At 43.6% G+C, this 23,407-nt stretch overlaps 1 protein-coding gene across 3 annotated transcripts; it reads left to right on the top strand.

The window, feature by feature from the left end:
• Window positions 1–3,485: 3,485 nt before the first annotated feature.
• LOC311104004 (interleukin enhancer-binding factor 3 homolog) lies at window positions 3,486–22,863 on the top strand. 3 transcript variants are annotated; one of them, XM_084145648.1, is made up of 19 exons: window positions 3,486–3,553; window positions 9,042–9,133; window positions 9,701–9,921; window positions 10,080–10,260; window positions 10,523–10,670; window positions 12,973–13,064; window positions 15,349–15,444; window positions 15,670–15,781; window positions 15,900–15,997; window positions 16,089–16,200; window positions 16,283–16,396; window positions 16,559–16,764; window positions 16,901–17,074; window positions 17,202–17,339; window positions 17,852–17,992; window positions 18,118–18,241; window positions 19,712–19,762; window positions 21,547–21,948; window positions 22,043–22,863. In XM_084145648.1, the coding sequence occupies exons 2-19, from the start codon at window positions 9,131–9,133 to the stop codon at window positions 22,171–22,173; spliced, it is 2,544 nt and encodes an 847-aa protein (XP_084001774.1). In that variant the 5' UTR covers window positions 3,486–3,553; window positions 9,042–9,130; the 3' UTR covers window positions 22,174–22,863. The 3 variants fall into 3 exon arrangements, with proteins under 3 accessions (XP_084001774.1, XP_084001773.1, XP_084001775.1); XM_084145647.1 differs by having other exon boundaries at window positions 3,497–3,553; window positions 9,039–9,133; XM_084145649.1 differs by lacking the exons at window positions 21,547–21,948; window positions 22,043–22,863 and adding an exon at window positions 20,530–20,618 and having other exon boundaries at window positions 3,497–3,553; window positions 9,039–9,133.
• The last annotated feature ends 544 nt before the right edge of the window (window positions 22,864–23,407 follow it).

Below are 23,407 nucleotides of genomic sequence, written 5' to 3'. Positions count from 1 at the left end.
CTTAGAGTTTCTGACCGGTATCAGCTCCAGGCGAATCGTCGCCGGATTCCCGCTCCCACCTATACCATCGGAGATAGGGTCTGGTTGGCCACACGGGATCTTCCTCTACGGACTGAGTCTAGGAAACTGTCACCGAAGTTCATTGGTCCGTTTGTGGTGGAGAAGGTGATCAATCCTGTTGCAGTTCGACTCAAGTTACCGAGAACGCTCAGAGTCCATCCCACCTTTCATGTCTCCTGCCTCAAGCCTGTTCTCCTCAGTCCTCTGTTGCCCCCTCCGCCTCCTCCTCCTCCCCCTCGGATGATCGGAGGTGGTCCTGCCTACACGGTGCGACGCATTATGGATTCCAGACGGCGGGGCCGGGGTTTCCAGTATCTCGTGGACTGGGAGGGGTATGGTCCTGAAGAGAGGAGTTGGATTCCTCGGCGACAGATCCTTGATGCTGACCTTTGTGACTTCTACCGCCTCCATCCTGGCGCTCCGGGTAGTCCGCCCGGTAGCGTTCGTCGGAGGGGGGGTACTGTCATGAACCCTGCATCCTGAGTCGGTTCCTGCCTGTGTTGTCATTTTTCTGCTCGGAATCTCCAGTTTCCTGAGGGTTCTGGAACGCTCCCTGCCTGGTTGCCGGGCGACGTTGCTAGGCGGGAGCTCTCCTGATTAACCGCACCTGCATCCCATCAGCGATCTGCACACCTGGTCCTGATCATCACCCTTTTTAAGCTCTGACCTGACGTCCATTCCCTGCCGGATCGTTAGCCATGAACAGTATGTTTGTCAGTGTATCAGCCTTGGAGCTTCTAGCGTTAGTTTTGTTGTTTTGCACCTTGTTGGCTTGCTGTGTACTTACCTCCGTTTTGTTCTATCTGCAGTCACTCACCCGGAACCTTCACCCAACCCCTGCCTGGTGGTCGGCGGCTGCCGAGCCATTATTGGACCTGCCACTGCACCCCCACCAACTCCTCTCCGCCGCCCGCTCTGTTCCCTGGATTATTCAGCATCGCTTTTGAATCTGTTAAATAAATACTCACCTTCGTTTCAACTCACCTTGTCCTGGTCTGCTTCTGGGTTCTGGCTTTGTAACCCGTGACAAAAGTGTTGGTCCCATGTTTCATGAGCTGAAATAAAAGATCCCAGAAATGTTCCATATGCACAAAAAGCATATATCTCTCAAATTTTGTGCAGAAATTTGTTTACATCTCTGTTAGTGAGCGTTTGTCCTTCGCCAAGATAATCCATCCACCTGACAGGTGTGGCATATCAAGAAGCTGATTAAACAGCATGATATTTACACAGGTGCACCTTGTGCTGGGGACAATAAAAGGGCACTCTAAAATGTGCAGTTTTGTCACACAACACAATACCGCAGATGTCTCAAGTTGAGGGAGTTTGCAATTGTCATGCTGACTGCAGGATTGTCCACCAGAGCTGTTGCCAGAAAATGTCACGTTTATTTCTCTACCATAAGCCGCCTCCATCTTCGTTTTAGAGAATTTGGCTGTATGTCCAACCGCAGACCACATGTATGGCGTTGTGTGGGCGAGCGGTTTGCTGATGTCAATGTTGTGAACAGAGTGCCCCATGGTGGCGGTGGGATTATGGTATTGGCAGGCATAAGCTACGGACAACAAACACAATAGAATTTTATCAATGGCAATTTGAATGCACAGAGATACCGTGACAAGATCCTGAGGCCAATTGTCGTGCCATTTATCCGCCGCCATCACCTCATGTTTCAACATGATAATGCACGGCCCCATGTCGCAAGGATCTGTACACAATTCCTGGAAGCTGAACATTTCCCAGTTCTTCCATGGCCTGCATACTGACCAGACATGTCACACATTGAGCATGTTTAAGGATGCTCTGGCTCGATGTGTACGACAGCGTGTTCCAGTTCCCGCCAATATCCAGTAACTTCTCACAGCCATTGAAGAGGAGTGGGACAACATTCCACAGGCCACAATCAACAGCATGATCAACTTTATGCACGAGGCAAATGGTGGTCACACCAGATACTGACTGGTTTTCTGATCCACACACGCTATAAAAAAAAAAAGGTATCTGTGAACAACAGATGCATATCTGTAAACCCCCTTCCCCCCCTCCAATTTGCCAGTTACCCACGGATATGTATAAAAGGGGCCTGCAAGAAAGTGGTAAATAAGAGGGCTGTTTGAAAGGGAGTCATGTAAACATTGCCTGATATTTTTAACAGGTATTATAAACTGGGTGGTTCGAGCTCTGAATGCTGATTGGCTAAAAGCTGTGGTATATTTAAGCAATAAGGCCAGAGGGGGTGTGGTATATGGCCAATATACCACGGCTAAGGGCTGTTCTTTGCTCGATGCAACGCGGAGTGCTAGGACACAGCCCTTAGCTGTGGTATATTGGCCATATATCACAAACCCCCGAGGTGCCTTATTGCTATTATAAACTGGTTACCAACCTAATTAGAGCAGTACAAATAAAAGTTTTTTCATACCCATGCTATACAGTCTGATATACATTTACATTTACATCATTTAGCAGACGCTCTTATCCAGAGCGACTTACAAATTGGTGCATTCAACTTATGATAGCAAGTGGGACAACCACTTTTTTTCTTCTTCTTTTTTATGGGGGGTGGGGAAGGGGGGGGGGGGGGGGGGGCGGGGTAGAAGGATTGCTTTATACTATTCCAGGTATTCCTTAAAGAGGTAGGGTTTCAAGTGTCTCCGGAAGGTGGTCAGTGACTCCGCTGTCCTGGCGTCGTGGGGGAGCTTGTTCCACCATTGGGGTGCCAGAGCAGCAAATAGCTTTGACTGGACTGAGCGGGAACAGTGCTTCTGTAGAGGTAGGGGAGCTAGCAGGCCAGGGGTGGATGAACGTAGTGCCCTCGTTTGGGTGTAGGATCAAAGCTTGAAGGTAAGGATGTGCCGTTCCCCTCACAGCTCCGTAGGCAAGCGCCATGGTATTGGCTTTCAGCCAATCAGCATTCAGGGCTCGAACCACCCAGTTTATAACAGACCTATACCACGGGTATGACAAAACATTAATTTTTACTGCTCTAATTACATTGGTAACCATTTTATAATAGCAATTAAGGCACCTCGGGTTTGATTAGCCCTTAGCCGTGTTATATTGGCCATATACCACAAACCACCTCGTGCCTTATTGCTTAAATATACCACATCTTCTGTCTGAAATGTGTATGTTGTGTGTGTGTTTGTTCACATACTTTAATGGAATCCGCAGACATCGAATGATACCTCTTTTTTATCCTGGATAAACAGACCACGGCGTATAGAGTTGTTAAATAATGATTTACGGTAGCTGTGTAATTTGGGGAAAGTGGCGGTTGATTATCCTACAGTCCGGTACTGACTCATGAACTAGCTAGCTAGCTATTAACTTACATTTCAGACCAGTCGGACATCGAAAGGTGAAACGGGATTGGCTACTTCTTTGGTCACATGCTACTTTCGTCCAATTAGCTTTTAGAATTTGCTGTTCAGCTGTGTGTAGTCATCTCTGCTCCTCGGCGAGAGAGTTGGAGTGAAGCGTTGCTGAATTGGTAAGTCTAGAAGTAGGTTTCATATGTTGTGTTTTATAACGATGCATATTATATTCAGATGTATGAAATTAATACTACCGTCCCTATGAACATGAATTTAGCAACTATATTACCGGTGACATTCATTTTGCGAATTATGTGTCGCAAGCTAACGTTAGCCTAGCAGCCCTCTTTGTTCAGAACAGAAGACTTCCTCAGCTCGAACCACAAGCAAGGCAGCATGCTAGTTACCTTACGTTATATTATGGAGAAAAATATTTATATATAGGTACGTGGCTAGGAATTGAAAGCAAATGCATGATTTTGTCCATCGTTCATATGTTTTTAGATTGCCTACGTAGTTATGCCTATGGCTTCAGTGAAAGTGCTAGTCAACCTTAGTTAGCTAGATAACGTTAGCGACAATGCGAGGACACGACCATCTTGGCTAGCCACGCTAGTTAGTTCATCTCATGAAACGTTATCTAGCTGGCTATTTATCACAATATCATGGCGATCACCTATGGCATTTACATGTAACTGTCTAGCTAGACCCACATATAGTTAACTGTCTAATCGTGGTGTGAGTAGTGCAGGGGGCATTTTCCATACTGGCGCACTGAATTGAGGCTTGAAATTAAAATGGCGTCTGAAATGATTCTCTTAGCCAGCAGATCCTACCCACTTGGTTACAGCTGCACTAGGGTCAGACAGCCTTCCAGTGTAGATTAAGACACCACAGAGCCTGCGCAAGACATTGCTCGGAAAACTAGGGATCAGACATGTGTATGCCGAATTGTCGCATTATTGAACAAAGGGTAGATTTTCCAGAAAACTTACATTTTCTTCCTCATGCTAGGTAGCGTAAGCAACAGCAGCCATTTTGGGATATCAGTGTCAGCCAATCGGCTCCTTTGTTGTTCAACGTGACATACCATTCCATAATGGCTACTGCTAGCTAGCATGAGGACAAACATCAGTTTACTTAAAATCAAGCAGTCATTCAATCTTCTTGGTTTAACAGTTGGGATAATGGGACAATTTGGAGTACAACGAGTTATCATCCCTGGATTGAGGTATGTTTTCCCAAGCCATATCTCGGGCCGGGCCCGCAGTGTCTTAATCTACACAGGAAGCCTGTCCGACCCTAGTGCCACTGTAAGCAAGCGGGTCGGATCTACTGGCTAGGCCCTGGGTAGACAATAGTCTGATTAATCAGGCAGTAATACACACTTAATTGGTGTATATACAGCCTGATACATTTCTGTGCAAAACCAAGTGTTCCTTACAAGCCAGAATGTTTAGTACATTTAGTCTACATTTAAACTTTACCGCTTGTCTGTGTGCTTTGTCCTTCAGCTGCTTGAAATTTGAAACAATATAAACAGGAAAGTATTGTTTACCCAACTTTTTAGAGAGCTGTAGGTATATGGTATGTTCAGCACCTATGTAAAGTTAGTTTTATATTTGTTATTTGGTTTGCTGTCGTCAACAGGGTTCGATCAAGGTGCTTGAGGTACTTGAACTTGAAGTACTGCAATACCTTCAAAATCAGACATTTTCTCAAGTTGGTACTTGAAAAGTACTTGAATTAAAATGAGAGGAGAACAAAAAATTATCAAATATGTTTATGAAAAACCAAAATGGCAGGAACATTTCGATTCATTCCTGCCTTTTGTGCGTATGGAACATTTCTGGGATCTTTTATTTCAGTTCATGAAACATGGGACCAACACTTTACATGTTGCGTTTTTATATTTTTGTTCATTGTAGTTTACCCACCTTTTTTTTACCACTACATCACTGGACCCAAACCAACCCATACTGTGTAAAGTGCATAAAATGCATCAGACTTTGACGTTGTGAGCATGGGGGAATCAGCCCTGAAGAGCCACATGAAGGCAGAAAGACACAATGCTGCATCCTGCGCTGGCGCCAGTTCTACGTGGACTTTTCCCTCTGCAGCAACCTCCAGAGCTTTTTTGACACTCGCCTCATTCACGGGGCACCATTCTGGTGGCTGTTCACATACCGTTTTCCTCACACAGCCCTCCTGACCAACGACACAAAAGCTGCCAGTCAATAGCTACAAAAAAGTGTCTTGCTTCTAATTAGTAGATTCCCAAATGCCCAATGAAAATACAATACAGCCATTAAGTTGGAATTGTGTAGTAAATTATGCCAATAGGAAATGTGTGTTCACCAGTAGGCATGTCCCAAAACTCTGCTCATCGCTACTCAAGTTACTTCAGTACTCACTTACCACTCATGTATGTAGTGAAACAACATTGAGTAGAACTTGTAAGGTAGTGATGAATAGTAAGTTGTTTTTTTCATGAGGTTGTGGCGAGATACTACAATCTGGTGGCGACAAGAAACAATTGCATAATAGGAACTATTACAGATTGAGGGTCCTTGAAAATAAAATTAGTGCTTGAAAAAGTACTTGAAAGTCCTTGAATTTGACTTTCCGCTGTCTGTACGAACCCTGTATCAATAGCTATTGAACAAAGCATGCCATGAAAATGGTATATGCTGAATCGGGGGAGGATGGAAAACAATCACAACCTTTTTGTGAGAATTTTATATTTTGTTTTTATTCTGATCTCTAATAAATCCAAAATGTCCCAGTCTGTTTCTGCCATAGCTTCCCTAGTAATGTAATAAGTGCCAGAATAGTATGATAATGGCAGCCATTTTGGTCAGGGAGAAATCCAAACCAGTAAGTTCTCAGTACCGTTGTCTTCTTTACTCCCATCGCTAGTTGTAGGGGGAATGTTTGAATTTAGAAAATGTTCCTTAAATTAAATCCATTGTTGCTCCATGAGATAATCCAATAATGTATACGCCGCCATTTTAGAGTATCTTTGTCTTCTGTCATTGATCAAAGCAGGCGAGTGTCATTCAAAGCAACACTTTATTTCCTAGTCGCTCATATGACGTGCAGAACTTTTTGGTGGACACCCACCTGTCTTGAACAATGAGACAAAAATAGTCTACGGTGGCGGCGTATACATTATTGGATTACCTCACTGAGCAAAAATTGACTTCATTTAATAACGGCACATTTTCTCAATTCAAATTTTTCTCCTGCAACTAGAGATGGGTTTGGAGAAGACTATGGTAAGTTGAGAATTGAGGATGTTATCGCAGTATAAAGGTTAGTTGAAAAATTGCTCCTGGCGCTTTTCACAAGCTAAGGTGTAACGGCTGTATGGAAGCATTCACATATCGCCGCCGTTACAATGTGTGGCTAGTTTCCTGAATGGAGGGATTTAACACTTGATAGAAATTGTCAGTTTGGTTGTGTGCATTGGATGACTTCTCAGCCAGGTTTGCTGTCAGAACTGAGCGGGTCAAGCCGTGGTGGACTGCCAGTTTCTAATTAGTGTCAACTGCAATGAACCATTCTTAGATTTTAACTGCAGGGCATTCGTGTTAAATCAATTCAGGCTTTGGGACTGCATGTACAGCAGGTCTGTCTGGTTACTGATATGCTTTACCACATCATTCCGAACTGTACGCTGGCTCTGAAATGTTCATTTCACACTCACGGCTGACTGAAGAAGCATGTTTTTAGGTCGGCATTGCTCTCCGTGAGTCATACTGGTATACAGGGGCAGTAGCCCAATGTATCTTCCTTGGTAAAGCTAAGTTTTAGTTACTAACATATCTGCTCCTGTAGAACTGATTCATAATCAAACTGAGTGAATCAGTGTTATGAAAGTAGGTTTTGTTGATGCCCCGAAGGATTGTGCTACAGTTGTGTCCTTGCTCTGGCACTGCTTCAGCCCTGGTCCAACTTTTCCTATCTTTATTTTTGGGAGGAGGAATGTGACTGGTGTCCTGCTTATCATCTGTAGGCCTACTTTCGTCCCAAACTGAGACAAGTTGACAATGATGAAGCTGCCCATTGAAATCAGCAATATTGATATTGGATCACTTTTGGCGCTGAGTTTTATACAGTGAGGCTCAAAATGGGAGAAAGATTTTGACGCAGAGGCGCAACCATGTCCAAAAACAATGCTCATTGTCATACCCCCCCCCCCCCCCTTTTTTTTTTTTAGAGCCTACCGAACACAACCCAAGTTTGCAACAGGCTGCAGTAAGAACAACCTTGTTGCTGCTGGATCAGCACATTCAGCCTATGGGCAATTCCATTGTATTGGAGTTATGCTGAGACTCCTACTGTGTAAATTGTTTAAAGCAGTCATTGTGCATAGGCTGGTTTGTAAAACTTGGTTTGTAAAACTTAGAAATCAATGGTGTTTGTTTGGTATACATTTTAAAGTGAAAAATCAGTCTCCGTGTGATTCAGGATAACAACCTCTCCCTCAACGTGATCAAGACAAATGAGATGATTGTGGACTACAGATAAAAAAAAAGAGGACTGAGCACGCCCCCATTATCATCGACGGGGCTGTAGTGGAACAGGTTGAGAGCTTCAAGTTCCTTGGTGTCCACATCACCAACAAACTTATCATGGTCCAAACACACCAAGACAGTCGTGAAGAGGGCATGACAAAGCCTATTCCCCCTCAGGAGACTGAAAAGATTTGGCACAGGTCCTCAGATCCTCAAAAAGTTATACAGCTGCACCATCGAGAGCATCCTAACTGGTTGCATCACCGCCTGGTATGGCAACTGCTCGGCCTCCGACCACAAGGCACTACAGAGGGTAGTTCGTACGGCCCAGTACATCACTGGGGCCAAGCTTCCTGCCATCCAGGACCTCTATACCAGGCGGTCAGAGGAAGGCCAGAGGAAGGCCCTAAAACCAGAGGAAGACCTCTATACCAACAGTCAGAGGAAGGCCCTAAAAATTGTCAGACTCCAGCCACCCTAGTCATAGACTGTTCTCTCTGCTACCGCACGGCAAGCGGTACCAGAGCGCCAAGTCTAGGTCCAAAAGGCTTCTTAACAGCTTCTACCCCCAAGCCATAAGACTCCTGAATAGCTAATCATGGCTACCCGGACTATTTGCATTGCCCCCCCACCCCACCCCAACCCCCTCTTTTACGCTGCTGCTACTCTGTTTATTATTTATGCATAGTCACTTTAACTCTACCCACGTGTACATATTACCTCGACTAACCGGTGCCCCCGCACATTGATTCTGTACCGGTACCCACTGTATATAACCTCCCTACTGTTATTTTATTTTACTGCTGCTCTTTAATTATTTGCTATTAAAAAAAAATCTTAAACTGCATTGTTGGTTAAGGGCTTGTAAGTAAGCATTTCACTGTAATGTCTACACCTGTTGTATTCGGCGCATGTGGCAAATAAAATTTGATTTGATTCCGTTAGCTTGGAATTTCCCTCTTGTCATGCAAAGCCACCCTTCACTTTAGTAAGGAGCATCCTTAGGTATTTCTTTGAACAGACCAATGTTCTGTTACCCTTAATTACCATGTTTTTATATTATCAAAATCACGTCTGCTGTTCCAGGGAAATCTGGCATTTTATTGCTTTGCTCACTTTAAACGTGTCCCTTTGTTCTCAGCAGAACCAAGCAGCAGTGTTGGTGTTCTGTCTCAGGAAGACCTGTCCTTGTATCACTGCCATATACACAAGATCGAAGACTCCAAAGCAACTATGGTAACTCTTTTCTTATACACTCATTTTTAGGAACGTTTAGGCTGTTTTGTGCAATCAGTTTCTATTTGGTAGTGAACATGGAGCACTTTAATTTTACTAGCTTCACCACTATAATCATTTGCCTCTGCAAACAATCAGCTGTATTTGTCTGACACAAATAATCTTCTAAATCAATTATAAGTTAACAAGGACACGGCGGCATTAAATAATTGCAAAGCTGTAGCGCCATACAAGTAGACCTAAAAAAAAAATTGTAAGGGTAATTCAGGTTGCTGCCAGACAGAACTGCCTTGGTTATTTGGAACACATGCTCCTGCTTACACTTGATTGCGCTCCTCTAATTGGGCACAGCTCTCACCCAGCAGTAGTCCCCAGATACTTATGTAAGGACAGTGAAAGCTGACTAAGGGAAATAATCCTTGTTAGTCATTACTGTATTTTGAGAATTACAGTGGGGTGAAGGTTATCACATTATGACTGTTTCTTCCTATCAAAGCCTCTTACTGACTATAATTGTGACCTGCTGAAGTCAATTCCTTAAAATAACTCTCCTCTGTTCCCGTCCAGCCTCCTCCCCTGCGCCACCGCTCCATGCGTATCTTCATGAACGACGACCGCCACGTGATGGCCAAGCACTCCGCTGTGTACCCCACACAGGAGGAGTTGGAGGGTGTGCAGAACATGGTGTCCCACACGGAGCGCGCCCTCAAGGCTGTCTCCGACTGGCTGGACGAGCAGGAGAAGGTGGTCAAGTCTGAGCCAGACGGAACAGAGTCCGATAAAGAAAGGTAATGGAGGGGGAAATTGTATTCCAAATGGTGCATGGTGTACAAAATGTCAGTTGCACCATCATGGCTGGGGTGTAGTTGGTGAAGGCAGCATCACTTTCAGCTTTGAGTTTCAAAAGTAATTGACCTGAGTACCCATGTCTCCTCTCCTTTGTCAGTGAGCCCAAGGCGTCGGAGCAGGCCACACGGTCCCTGCGTGGGGTGATGAGGGTGGGCCTGGTGGCCAAGGGCCTGCTGCTGAAGGGGGACCTGGACCTGGAGCTGGTGCTTCTGTGTAAGGACAAGCCCACCATCGCCCTGCTGAAGAACGTGGCAGACAACCTGGCTGTGCAACTCAAGGTGAGTCCATTCACCTACTGGTGTTTTCTGTGTATTAATATTCAGAGTTGGCTTTGTGAAGTTGAATTGATTATTTTAATATTATATTATCCTGCATCATTTCTGTTGTGGGGTGATTAATGAGTTTGGGAGGAATAGTCACAACTGAATTCAGTGGCAAATAGTTATTTTTTTATACTTGGGTGTACATGACCTTGTCTGCTTGGCGGGATAGCCACAACATGGCTATTGTATTAACAATCCCTCCTGTTCTACCTGGCAGACCATCACAGAGGACAAGTATGAGGTCACTCAGGTCATCCGTGAAGCCACCATCGTGATCAAGAGCACCAAGGAGCCTCCCCTGACCCTGACTATCAACATGACGTCCCCCCTGGTCCGCGAGGAGGTGGAGAAACAGGCTGCCGGAGGTAGGCTGCCACACAGGGGCAGAAGGTTCACTAGCGCCCCCTTAGGCAGGGAGACTAAATAGGCAGGCAGCCAGTCTAGACAGATATTGTTTATTGGGCCTTCAATGGAGCTAGGGGATGTGAGGGAACTGTCATGTAAGACTCTCGTAGTTCCATGTAATGTGATGTACATTTTTGATGGCCCAATACACAGTATAGAAAGGTTTTCTATTCCCTATGGAGTCCAGACATGAACTATATGAAGGCTTACTGAGAATAACAAAAAACAAACACCACTTTGTTTGCATGTTTTCTACTGAACAATGATGAACGGTTTGCATTGCAGCAAAAATGAGTTGCAAAGTGTTGTCAACTGTTCTGGTTACTAGACCCAGCAGTGTGCTATTGACTGATGTTCATCAGCAGGGAGGACACGGGTTACAGATAACGCCAGGGGCTTTTTGACTCTGCATGGCTGAATGTCACTTCACCCAGTCACAGTCAAAATCAGGGGACAACTGTGATCGCAGTCTTCGTAAATCCAATCCATGGGGGTTGCTCTTTGGTTTGTCCGAAGCAGAGGGAGTCGTCAGTTCAATAATAAATGCAATAAATGCCTACAGTGCCTTCTGTAATTATTGGCACAGTGAAGCATTTTCTTCTTTTGGCTCTATACTTCAGAAGTTTGGATTTGAAATCAATGACCGTGAGGTAAAAGTGCAGACTGTCAGCTTTAATTTGAGGATATTTTCATCCATATCGGTGAACCATTAAAAGTACATCACTTTTTGTACATAGTCCTCCCCCCCACACACACACACATTTTAGGGGACCAAAAGTATTGGGAGAAATTCACTTGTGTATTAAAGCAGTCAAAAGTTTAGTATTTGGTCCCATATTCCTAGCACGCAATGACTACATCAAGCTTGTGACTTCTACATTAATGTGGATGCTACCGTGATTACGGATAGTCCTGAATGAATCGTGAATAATTATTTGAGAAGTTACTCACATATCATACCACCCCAAAAATGCTAACCTCCCCTGTTATTGTAAGAGGTTAGCATGTCTTAGATGCGTATTTATCATATTCCCAACTTTCTCACTCATCATTATTCACGATTCATTCAGGATAATCCGTAATCATGGTAGCATCCACATAAATGTAGAAGTGTTTAGAAACGTATTCTATTATTTACAATAAAGGTTACTCCAAAATGACACACTACATTATTTACAAATAATTTCTATTGGGCACAAAATAATCTGAAACACAACCAAAACAAACAGCAAATGCATCCAACAAATTTGTAGAGTCACAAGCTTGATGTAGTCATTGCATGCTATGAATATGGGACCAAATACTAAACTTTTGACTGCTTTAATATACATATACACTGTAAGTGAATTTGTCCCAATACTTTCGCTCCGCTAAAATGGAGGGACTATGTACAAAAAGTGCTGTAATTTCTAAACGGTTCACCTGATATAGATGAAAATACCCTCAAATTAAAGCTGCACTTTAACCTCATAGTCATTGTTTGATTTCAAATCCAAACTTTTGGAGTGTAGAGCCAAAAGGAGACAAAATGCTTCACTTTCCCAATAATTACGGAGGGCACTATATATTATGGGAAAGGGTAATAGTCAGTGGCGGCCCATGTTCCTCTCAGACGTTCTAAACAGGGAGTTGGATGTACCCACCAGGCATCAACCTAGCCTTATCTATAACTGTGTCAACATTGAAGGCCATCAGTTTTGCTGCAGTGTGGACTTGTTTTGATAATTTTGTGCATCTGATTCTCTCTGTCAAGCCTTCTAGTTTGTCAATTTTTAGGGACGCTGGACCTTTGACCAACTGGACGCTCTCTGTCTCGGAAGGGGCTAAGCAGTACACCCAGTATAGGGGTGAAGGGGAGGGGCTCTACCTCTCATTGTGATAGCAAAGCACTCAGACTTCATAACTGGACTGAGGCATACGAGTTGACATTGAGTTAACATAATGGAGACAACCTCCCTTTTGATAATTTACTCCCACTGTAATCTTACATCATACACATTTTTCTCCATATAGTCCTACCGGGAGTGATCTTAAGAAATCACCCACTTAACAGCAGTTTCTGAAGTGGGTTGAAGTTACATGTCTTTAGTGTAATTGCAGTTTCACTGGGAGGTTCAGACCATTAGTTCTCCAGGTGGGGGGGTCCCCCTCCCCTTCCCCGTCCTGCCTGTGGTTTGGGAAAGCTGCCTGCTCCCCCTGGCCGTGTGACAGAACCCCCCTTGGTCAAACTGTACCTTGTCTTCTTATTCCACCCGCCAATAGAAACGCTATCAGTCAACGATCCCCCGGATGTTCTGGACAGGCAGAAATGCCTTACTGCCTTGGCGTCTCTTCGCCACGCCAAGTGGTTCCAGGTTTGCATCTTGTCTTTATTTGTCTTAAAGTAGTTGAGTTTTTTCATTTGACGCAGTTTCTTTCTTTGGTCGTTTTCTGTGTTTTTATTTTAGTTTTAAATGTCCTTTCGAAGTGTATCTATCACCTGTAGTAGACTTCTTACTTTGTGGTTTTTATAGCGTTTCCAAGGAAACCTTTGTCATTACCTTGTAGAGCTGCTCTGCTGACTTAACAGGTTTGATTGCAGTGTCATTGAAAATGTTCAATGCTGCTTTTAGAAAGGACGTTCAACAATCCCCTCAAAGCAACCATTGTCTTAATTTTGATCACAGATGTGGAACTAACTGGCTACACTCGGGTGCAATATTTCTCAAATATTATCAGTCAATCTATCAATCGACAACCCTTTTCTGTACCATCATATTGTGTTGAGGTTGATTCCTCGTTGTGGACTACGTTGATTCTTAGTCATCATAGTGAACTGTCTCTCGCTCTTAACTGTAAGCGCTCCATCTCTGCAGCCTGTTCTTGTAGAGTGTGTAGCCTCCAATCCCCCATGCTCTGGCTGTTTCAGCTTTCTGTGTGCCACAAAAAAGGAATATTGCACCTTAGTTAGAAATTTACATTCACTAGTCAGTCTTCTGGGGCCTCATTTATAAACATTGCTTACGCACAAAATATGCCCCAAAACATGCGTGCGCCAGTTTTCGCGCCAAAGTTGGCATTTATAAAAACGGAACTCTGTGTGAGAATGGGCATATTTCCTATTTCATTTACACGATCATTGCAGAATAAATTCACTTTTTCTGACAGTCGTGATTTCATAGGCTACTCGCGAAATAGCCTATAGGCCTACAACAAATTAGTATAGGCTACCATTCTTCCCATCTCTCATTTAATTGGACTTACGTCACAGTAGTAAATAGATAAGCTATTTCAAGTATTTGCTCTGTGAGCCATTCCAAAGCGCAGTTTAACTGTAGAACAGACTCTTCACCTTTTCATTGACGTTTGTATGCTTACGTCTGAATATTGTTATATTTCATTTAGAAGCATAATACATATATCATAACCATTGCATTATACGTTTCTCAACGTTTCTGGCCATGTTAAGATGGTTGAGTTCATATTCCTGAAGTAGCCATACAACAAATTACCATGCCACATCTCTCATTTAATTGGGCCTATTAGATGGGCTATTATGTCAAGTTTTTGCTCTACACATCCAACAGGAGAATTTAACAGGTGAACAGACAGTTGATCTTTTGCATTGAAGTTTGTAGGCTACCACTATAAGTAGGCCTGTTGTTTAAATTTTTTCCAGAGTCGACATTGTTTCAGAATTCGCGGGCAGTGCTACATATTTAGGTTTGGAAAAAGTCAATGCAAAACATTATTGCATTCAAACTATCTGTTTACAGGTCCACAACAATTTGCAATTGTTTTTGACTTTCAGAAACGGTCAGATACAGCAAATGTCCCTGCAAAAGAAAACATTCTGCCAACACCAAAGACATTTGATCAAGTTCGCTATTGCTATTCCCTTTAGATACTGTCTTGGCCTAATTCCAATACTAGTATACAGCATATAAGGGCGTTATTGTCGGGCGTTTTTCAGGTGGAGTTATACTGCTTGTTCACGCCGGTTAACGCACACACTTTTTTTTATGACCGGTGTGATTTATAACGGGGAAAATGCATATGTTTTGGTGTGCGGCAAGTTTGTACAAATCAATATTTTTGTGCGTGCGCAGTCTTTTCAGAAATGGTGCAGATATTTAGTGTTACATTTACGCAACGGTTATAAATGAGGCCCCTGGTGTACCCCATACAATAACCCTTAGAGCTGCTGTAAGGTATCACCACTCATTAAACTAAACACATAGTCAAAACTGTCCTTGTCCTACATTTTTCCATTTCAGCATTTGGCTTTACATTGACTCCCCTTCTCCCTCTAATCATTTATCAGAATCACAAGTTGAGACATTTGATACGGAGCTGCAAGAAGCACAATTGCTCAACAATCACCACTCTGACATCTGTTATGCCTATTACTGTACCACTGATCAAATCTGCTTTCTACTTCACACAAATGGAGTTGTATATTAAATTCAATAACCACATCTGCAGACAGAACAAATATCAGATTCATGCTGCACTCTTCCCATACTGTACCACAATAATGACAAAGCAGAGCCGTTAGTCTGTGTGGCTTTTTGATGTAGCTGCTTCTTTGTGTTTTCGTGAGTTCTTGTTTGACTAAGGCTCCCTCTCCCTCCTCCCCCTCCCTGCTTGTGTCTCCAGGCCAGGGCCAATGGGCTGAGGTCCTGCGTCATCGTCATCCGCATCCTGAGGGACCTGTGCTCCCGCGTCCCCACTTGGGCCCCACTGCATGGATGGGTGAGTCACCAGCAGCATTGTCTGCCAGCTGGTTCTTCTATCGCCCCCTGACTCCTGACGATTGGTTTGAGAAATGTCATCGTAAGATAGGAATTTATTTAAGGGGCTTTGTACATCAAACTGCATCGATTTCTTAATTACAGCTCGTTTTAGCCTTTTTATCCAATTTGCCAAACATCCGGACAAAATTAAACCATTAACATTTCTTCCCTTCACCCTTTATAGCCAATAGAGCTGCTGTGTGAGAAGGCAATTGGCACAGGGAACCGGCCAATGGGGGCAGGAGAGGCTCTGCGAAGAGTTTTGGAGTGTCTGGCTTCTGGAATCCTGATGGCTGGTGAGTAGTCTCAAAGAGCAGAGACGACATGCCCTTCCACCTTTGTCCCTCTGCTTAATATAGTAGTAATTCCACATCACAAGCCAAAAGATGTCATCATTTGCCTGTTTGTTTTTAGATGGTGCTGGGATCTGTGATCCATGTGAGAAGGAGCTGACCGATGCTATTGGCCACCTGGACCTCCAGCAGAGGGAGGACCTCACACAGAGTGCACAGGTGAGTCACGTCTACACCCACGACAGGGTGTGAATATGGTGGCTGTTCGCAGCAGTGAATGGAAAAAATCACCACCTGTTTCTGTTTTCAGCATGCCTTAAGGCTGTCTGCCTTTGGACAGCTTCACAAAGTGCTAGGGATGGACCCCCTTCCCTCCAAAATGCCCCGGAAACCCAGGAGCGAGACCCCCATTGACTACACAGGTAGGCCAGGCTGCAGACATGTGCATACCATTTAGTGTCCATATTTTGGAGAGGCTAAGCAGTCCCTGTGTTTTTGTTGCAGTCCAAATCCCCCCCAGTACAACCTACGCCCCACCAATGAAGAGGCCCATCGAGGAGGAGGAAGGAGGGGATGACAAAAGCCCAAACAAGAAGAAAAAGAAGCTACAAAAGAAATGTAGGTGTTGCTGACTAAGTTCTTCCTGTTCAGCACAGTTCTTCAGTGTTGGCATGCAAATTCGACTACTCTGTTTAATTTCCCCCTTGGCTTGATCAAAACAATTTATTAAAACATTTAGTAAGTGCCAGTGTTTTTAATCCTAATATTCACTCCCCCCAGCCCCAGATGAGAAGTCGGAGCCTCCCCAGGCCATGAATGCTCTGATGCGGCTGAACCAGCTGAAGCCTGGCCTGCAGTATAAACTCCTCTCCCAGACTGGCCCGGTGCACGTACCAGTCTTCACCATGGCTGTGGAGGTGGACGGCAAGAGCTTTGAAGCCTCAGGCCCATCCAAACGCACTGCTAAGCTTCACGTTGCTGTCAAGGTGAGTGGGTGTATAGGGTAAATGGTATAGATGTTCTAAGCGTTTGGTGTTTTGTCATGAAATTGGAAGATTTAAACTATTGTCTGCTGCGCTTCACATATTTTCCTTTCCAATCTTCTGCCTGGCCCAATCATAGGTCCTCCAGGACATGGGCCTCCCAACAGGTGTGGAGCTGAAGACTGCTGAGCCAGTGAAGACTGAGGAGGTGGCAAAGGCCATTGTGGAGGACGTGAAACCCTGCATCACTCCCATCGCGATGGACACCGCAGCCACAGGGGCAGACAGCGTAGAGGCCACAGACGGTGCAGATGTATGGGTCCTCACTTTGAGTAGAACTCAACACAATGTTTTTGGACATGAGGCTCGGTTTTGATTCTAGTTTCTTGTTTTGGTCTTGTTTGCAGAGAAATTAAAATGTCTGTCTCTCTTTGTCTTAGAGTGCTCGTCAACAGGGACCAATCCTGACAAAACATGGGAAGAACCCTGTGATGGAGCTGAATGAGAAGCGACGCGGCCTCAAGTATGAGCTCATCTCAGAGACCGGAGGCAGCCACGATAAACGCTTCGTCATGGAGGTAAGTGTCTCAGGAGTGGAAGAAGTGCCCATCCACCCTGCAACCAGACGGATGCCTTTTAGGATCTATCCAGCTGCTTCAATGAACGGAGAAGTTCACTTTATATGCACGAAATCTAAATTGTATGTACATTTTATAGAGGTGTCCAGATACTTTTTTGTTGTTGTTGCGATTTCACTTGGTTTTGAGAAACGTACACCTGCATCACTATACTGAGAGCTTTGTCGTTTCTAAAAATACATTAGGGTGTTGATCTGTGGCCCCCATACTGCAGAACGAGCAACAAGGAAGTCTATTGGTGGGGTACGTTTCTCAAAACAAAGTGAAATCGCTAAAAAATTGTATGGACACTATAACATGCAATTTAAAATAAATTCAAATAAAGTGAACTTCTCCTTTTTTTAAATTGTCGACAACAAAATGAGCTTGGCTTTGACACAAATTCTTGGTCCCATGCTTTATCCTGTTATTTTCTGAGTCTGTGTATTGACCTGTCTTGTCCCCTGTTCCAGGTGGAGATAGACGAACAGAAGTTCCAAGGGACAGGCTCCAATAAGAAGGTGGCCAAGGCCTACGCTGCCTTGGCAGCCCTGGACAAACTCTTCCCAGAGGGCTCTGTGACTGAGGCAGCCAAGAAGAAGAAACTCCCAATGGTAAGATTGCCTATGCCTTACTGTAAATCTTTGCTTGTAATTGTTTGTCAAATATATTAACTGAGTAATGATGGTTTGCTGCTGACCAGTCGGTCCATTTAGTCTTCTCGTGTTTTCTCCAACAGCATGGGTTTGGCATGATGGGTGACCCGACTGGTGACCCGGCAGCCACTCCCAGGGGCAGAGGTAGAGGAGGGCGTGGCAGGGGGAGGGGCCGAGGGTTCAACAATGGTGGCGGCTATGGTCAAGGTAAAACAGCTAAATGCTACCTACAGTGCCTTCAGAAAAGATTCACACTTTTTCAACATTTTGTTGTTACAGTCTGAATTGAAAATGGATTCAATTTATATTTTGTCACTGGCCTACACACAATACCCCATAATATCAAATGTTTGAATGACTACCCCACACATACAATTATTTGTTAGGTTCCTCAGTCGAGCAGTGAATTTCAAACACCGATTCAACCACAAAGACCAGGGAGGTTTTCCAATGTCTCGCAGAGAATGGCACCTATTGGTAGATGGGTTCAAATAAAATAAAAAGCAGACCTTTAATATTCCTTTGAGCATGGTGAAGTTATTAATTACACTTTGGATGGTGTATCAATACACCCAGTCACTACAAACATACAGGCGTCCTTCTGAACTCGGTTGCCAGAGAGGAAGGAAACCGCTCAGGGATTTCACCATGTGGCCAATGGTGACTTTAAAACAGTTACAGCTTAATGACTGATAGGAGAAAACTGAGGATGGATCAACAACATTGTAGTTACTCCACAACACTAACCTAATTGACAGTGAAAAGAATATACAAATATTCCAAAGCATGCATCCTGTTTGCAGCAAGGCACTAAACTAATACTGCAAAAAAGTGTGACAAAGCAATTCACTTTTTGTCCTGACTACAAAGTGTTATGTTTGGGACAAATACAACACGGAGTACCACTCCATATTTTCAAGCATAGTGGTGGCTGCATCATGTTATGGATATTCTTGTAATCGTTAAGGACTGGGGAGTTTTTCAGGTTAAAAAAGAAACTGAGTGGAGTGAAGCACTGACAAAATCCTAGAGGAAAACCTGGTTGTCTGCTTTCCACAGACACTGGGAGACAATAGCAGGACAATAACCTAAAACACAAGGCCAGATATACACTGGAGTTGCTTACCAAGAAGACATTGAATGTTCCTGAGTTGCCTAGTTACAGATTTGACTTAAATCGGCTTGAAAATCTATGGCAAGACTTGAAAGTGTCTGTCTAGCAATGACTAACAAATGACCAACAACCAACTTGAGAGCTTGAATAATTTAAAAGAATGTAAATATTGTACAATCCAGGTGTGCAAAGCTCTTAGACTTACCCAGAAAGACTCACAGCTGTAATCGCTGCCAAAGGTGATTCTAACATGTATTGACTCGGGTGTGAATACTTATGTAAATGAGATTGTTATGGGCATAAACATGTTTTCTCTTCATTATGGGTTATTGTGTGTAGACTGTCAGGAAAACAAATACATTTAATCCAGTTTGAATTCAGTCTCTAATACAAGAAAATGTGGACTAAGTCATGGGGTATGAATACTTTCTGAAGGCACTGTACATGCCATTATAGTTTAATGTGTATTCTGTCCCTGAATTTACTTGAAATACCTGTAAATGCTGTTCTTCAACATATTAAATGGAGCTGAGATGTAATGGTTGGTTTGTTTAACTCCTCAGGTGGCTATGGAAGTTATGGATATGGGAACAATGGAAACTCTGGAGGCTATAGTGAGTATTGATTTTCCCTTATACTTATCTTCCAATCCATGGAATAGTCTTGCGACTCCTAGTCTTTGGTTTTTATTTGATATGTCCACCTTTATAATGAGGACACTACAAGAGGGGTTCTCACTCTACTCGCGTTGTAATATTAGCAGAAGTTCAGTGTGGTTTGATCAGAGCACAACAGGCTCAGCCATCTTGGAGGAGAGTTAGTGGCATACATTTTACATTTTAGTCATTTAGCAGACGCTCTTATCCAGAGTGACTTACAGTTAGTGCATACATTCTTTTATTTTTATTTATTTTTCTCATACTGGCCCCCCGTGGGAAGGATCTGGAGGTTCCCAACAATACAAGACCTGGAAAAAATATTTTTTAAATATTTTTGTATCTATACTCAAAAGTATATTATTTGTGTTTTGGAGAGAGTATGCCATTGAATGTCATCTAAACAAACTACCTAAGAAAGAACCTGAGTGCTCTTATTCCTGGTTCAATTATGATTTTACATTTCTCTGCTTTGTTAAGCCACAGGACTCAATCAATCACTTTTTGCCCCCCCCCCCCCCCATGAGAGACCCCCTCCTACCAGCAGCCTGTTCTGAGGAAACACCTTCTTGAGCGTGACAGGAGCAGAGAAATCTAAAAGTCCAACAAACAAAAAAGCTGTTTTAAAACAATTTGACCAAGTCATTGACACATGCCACTTTTTATGGCAAAAAACAAACCAATCTAATTTTATTTTTCCTTCTCTGCTCTGTCTCATTCTTTAGGTGACTTTGTCTCAGACTGCTATGGCTACCACGAGTTTGCGACATAGATCATCCCAATCTTTTAAATCAAAACAAAATGTAGAGAAAGAGGAGCAAACTATAGTGTTCCCGCAACATGAACTCCAATCACACCCCCGGAAAAAACGGTCCCCTTTGCTTACCCCCTACGACTCATGTCCCAACGCCTAGAGAGATGGGAGGCCAGTGAGTGCATGTTGCCATTGGTCACCTTCCATCCCCTCTGCCAACCCTGGGACGTACCTGGACAACCGGATATGCCAAAAGCCACAGGCACACTTTCCCAATAGACTGCCTTCCTTAGTGGAATTGAGACCAGAGCATTATGGAGAACTGTGGTTGTCTGATGGATAATGGCCCACCATGATGTCATGCACATTGGAGTGGGTCAGACTAGGGAGATTGATCCCAATGTGGCCATCCACAGAGTTCTGTCTCGAATGTCTACTCACAAAAAAGTTAAATTTCTTATGATGTAAACGGTCTTTTATTTCATTTTGTTGTCTGAAAATGTATTATCAATCACCTCATTGTCAGGCAGTTTTTTTATTTAGCATTTTGTTATGGGATCATAAGGCTGCTTTGAATATGTGCAGTTTTTTTTATTCTAATGGCAGAATTGCTAAATCATGTCTTGATGCATGATGGTTACATGCTAGTCTTACCTTGAAAATGACAATGTTCACAATGCCCCTCATTTACCTCACGTGAGGCACCTTTTAGGCATGAAAGAACCACAGTGTTGTTGATACCTGCACAAGACTGACTTTGACATTCTGCATTATGATTGTGAATGAAAAAATATAAAGTCTTGTATGTTTTTTTAAAAAATAAATAAATGTGATATCCCATACAAGAATGTGGTACTACAATTTTAGTGAAACATATCACTTTCTTGAAAATGCAATGTATTCATCTTAGTGCCTTTACAAGCATGGGTGTGACAGCAGTAGAAATGTCTACAAAACCCCCTCTTAATCTAATGCCTCTTGCTTTTAGATTACTACAATAGTGGAGCAAATGGTGGAGCTGCGGCTGCTGGCACCGTTACTGAAGGCCCTGCGGCCAGCACTACAGGCGTGGCAGCTGCAGGAACCTACGGTTCATACTACCAGAACGATGGAGGCTACTCCACCCCTCCTCCAGCCCCCAAAGCACCTGTCAAAAAGGAGGCCAAGTCACCCTTCCCTGGACCGCCAGGAGTTGGTGGGGGGGCCCAAGGGGCCTACCAGACCACCCCTGGCCAGAGTGCCTATAACCAGTATGGCCAGGGCTATGGGCAAGGCAATAAGACCTTCAATCAAAACCAGGCAGGAGCAGGGGTTTATCCTTACAGCACTGCCTACCCCAGCCAGGTGACGGGCAGTGGTGCTGTTGCCAGCCAAGACTACAGTTACGAAGGTTAGATGGATTCTCGGCAACGGGGAACACAAGTACACCGTAACCTAAGCTGTTTTATCGACAGTTTCACTAATCAACTTCCTCTTTTCCATAGGTTACGGAAATCAGTCAAATTACAACGCACAGGCAGGAGCCAACCAGAGCTATGGTGCAAATCCAGCTCCATACCACAACCCAGTAGGATACGGCAGGGGAGACCCCACCATGAACTACCAGTACAGATAGACTGAATCCGCCCTCGGCATACCCCCATCTGAGCCCCACAGTACCACCCCACAACCCTGTCACAAGCCTTCGCCAAAGAAGCGTCCTGTGATCCATGGTTTTTCCATGTCTGCGTGCGTTTGGTTATTTTTTTTACTTTAAAGTAATAAACTGGATTTATTAGTTGGCAGCTCCTCACGGCTGAATCAAATGGTCTATTTCATCAGTTTTGCCAGTGTTAAATCTTGTATTTTATTTTATTTGTATGCACTCCACCAATTCCCCCCACAATCACCACCACCCAAAAAGAGGGAATGCCACAAATCATTTTTTTTGTTTTTGTCCCCAGTTATGATTTTATCTGTCCATACGCAAACCGTTAACTATGTTGACAACTAGTTGTTTTTTTGGCTGAGGATTTGTTAAAATTTTCATTTTACAATACAATGGGCCTGGAGCACTGCTTGGTTGTTGAAGTATTTGCTTGTAATTTTAGACATTTATTTTTCAATGTTTTACTTGACGTATTTCTGTAGTTTTAATTTTAACAAATAATTTAGGAAATTACTAGAAAGACATTTTTAAATGTCAATCACATTTCTGGTCAAAGTAGATTTGGGGTGGGTGGGATTATTTTATTTTTTCTCATAACCCTGAATAAGAATGTGTGGTGTTTGTATCAATAAAGGACTTTTATTTTGGAGGAAAGTACATTGTTTGTGTGTTGACCAAGCATTTCACTTCATGAAAGATGGTCTCTACTAACCTTACGTTCCCTCCCAGATATCAGAAAAATTCATTTGAAGCCAACATTGTGCAATGAAATTGTACATTTGTCCATTTGGAGACGCTGCTATCCAGAGTGACTTATTTAAGATGGCTAGGTGGGACAACTGCATCTGTCAAAGTACATTTTTCCTCAAAATAGCTATCAGCAAAGTCGGTGCTAGTAGGGAAAAGTAAAGGGCAGGTGTTATTTCACGAGTCAGCGTTGGCAGTGCTGACAGCCTCCGTGCAGAGGAGAGCAGTCTCAGTTGATGACCCTTCTTGAAGCCTGGCTCATTAGGGACAAGAAGATTGCTCTGAGATGAGCGAGTTGGTCAGAGACTGCACGCTCAGTGTTTCAAAAAGGAGGGATACCGGTCTGTAGTTTGACGTCAGAAGGGTTAAGTATTGGTTTCTTGAAGAGGGGAGAGACTGGCCATTTTGAAGTCTGGGGGGTGGATGCAGTCAGGGGTGAGTTGAGGAATGGGAG

The sequence above is a fragment of the Coregonus lavaretus genome (assembly GCF_964263955.1).
Source record: "Coregonus lavaretus genome assembly, chromosome: 28".
NCBI classification, from domain to species: domain Eukaryota; kingdom Metazoa; phylum Chordata; class Actinopteri; order Salmoniformes; family Salmonidae; genus Coregonus; species Coregonus lavaretus.
The sequence above is the reverse complement of the archived record's forward strand: the minus strand, read 5'-3'. Positions and strand labels throughout refer to the sequence as shown.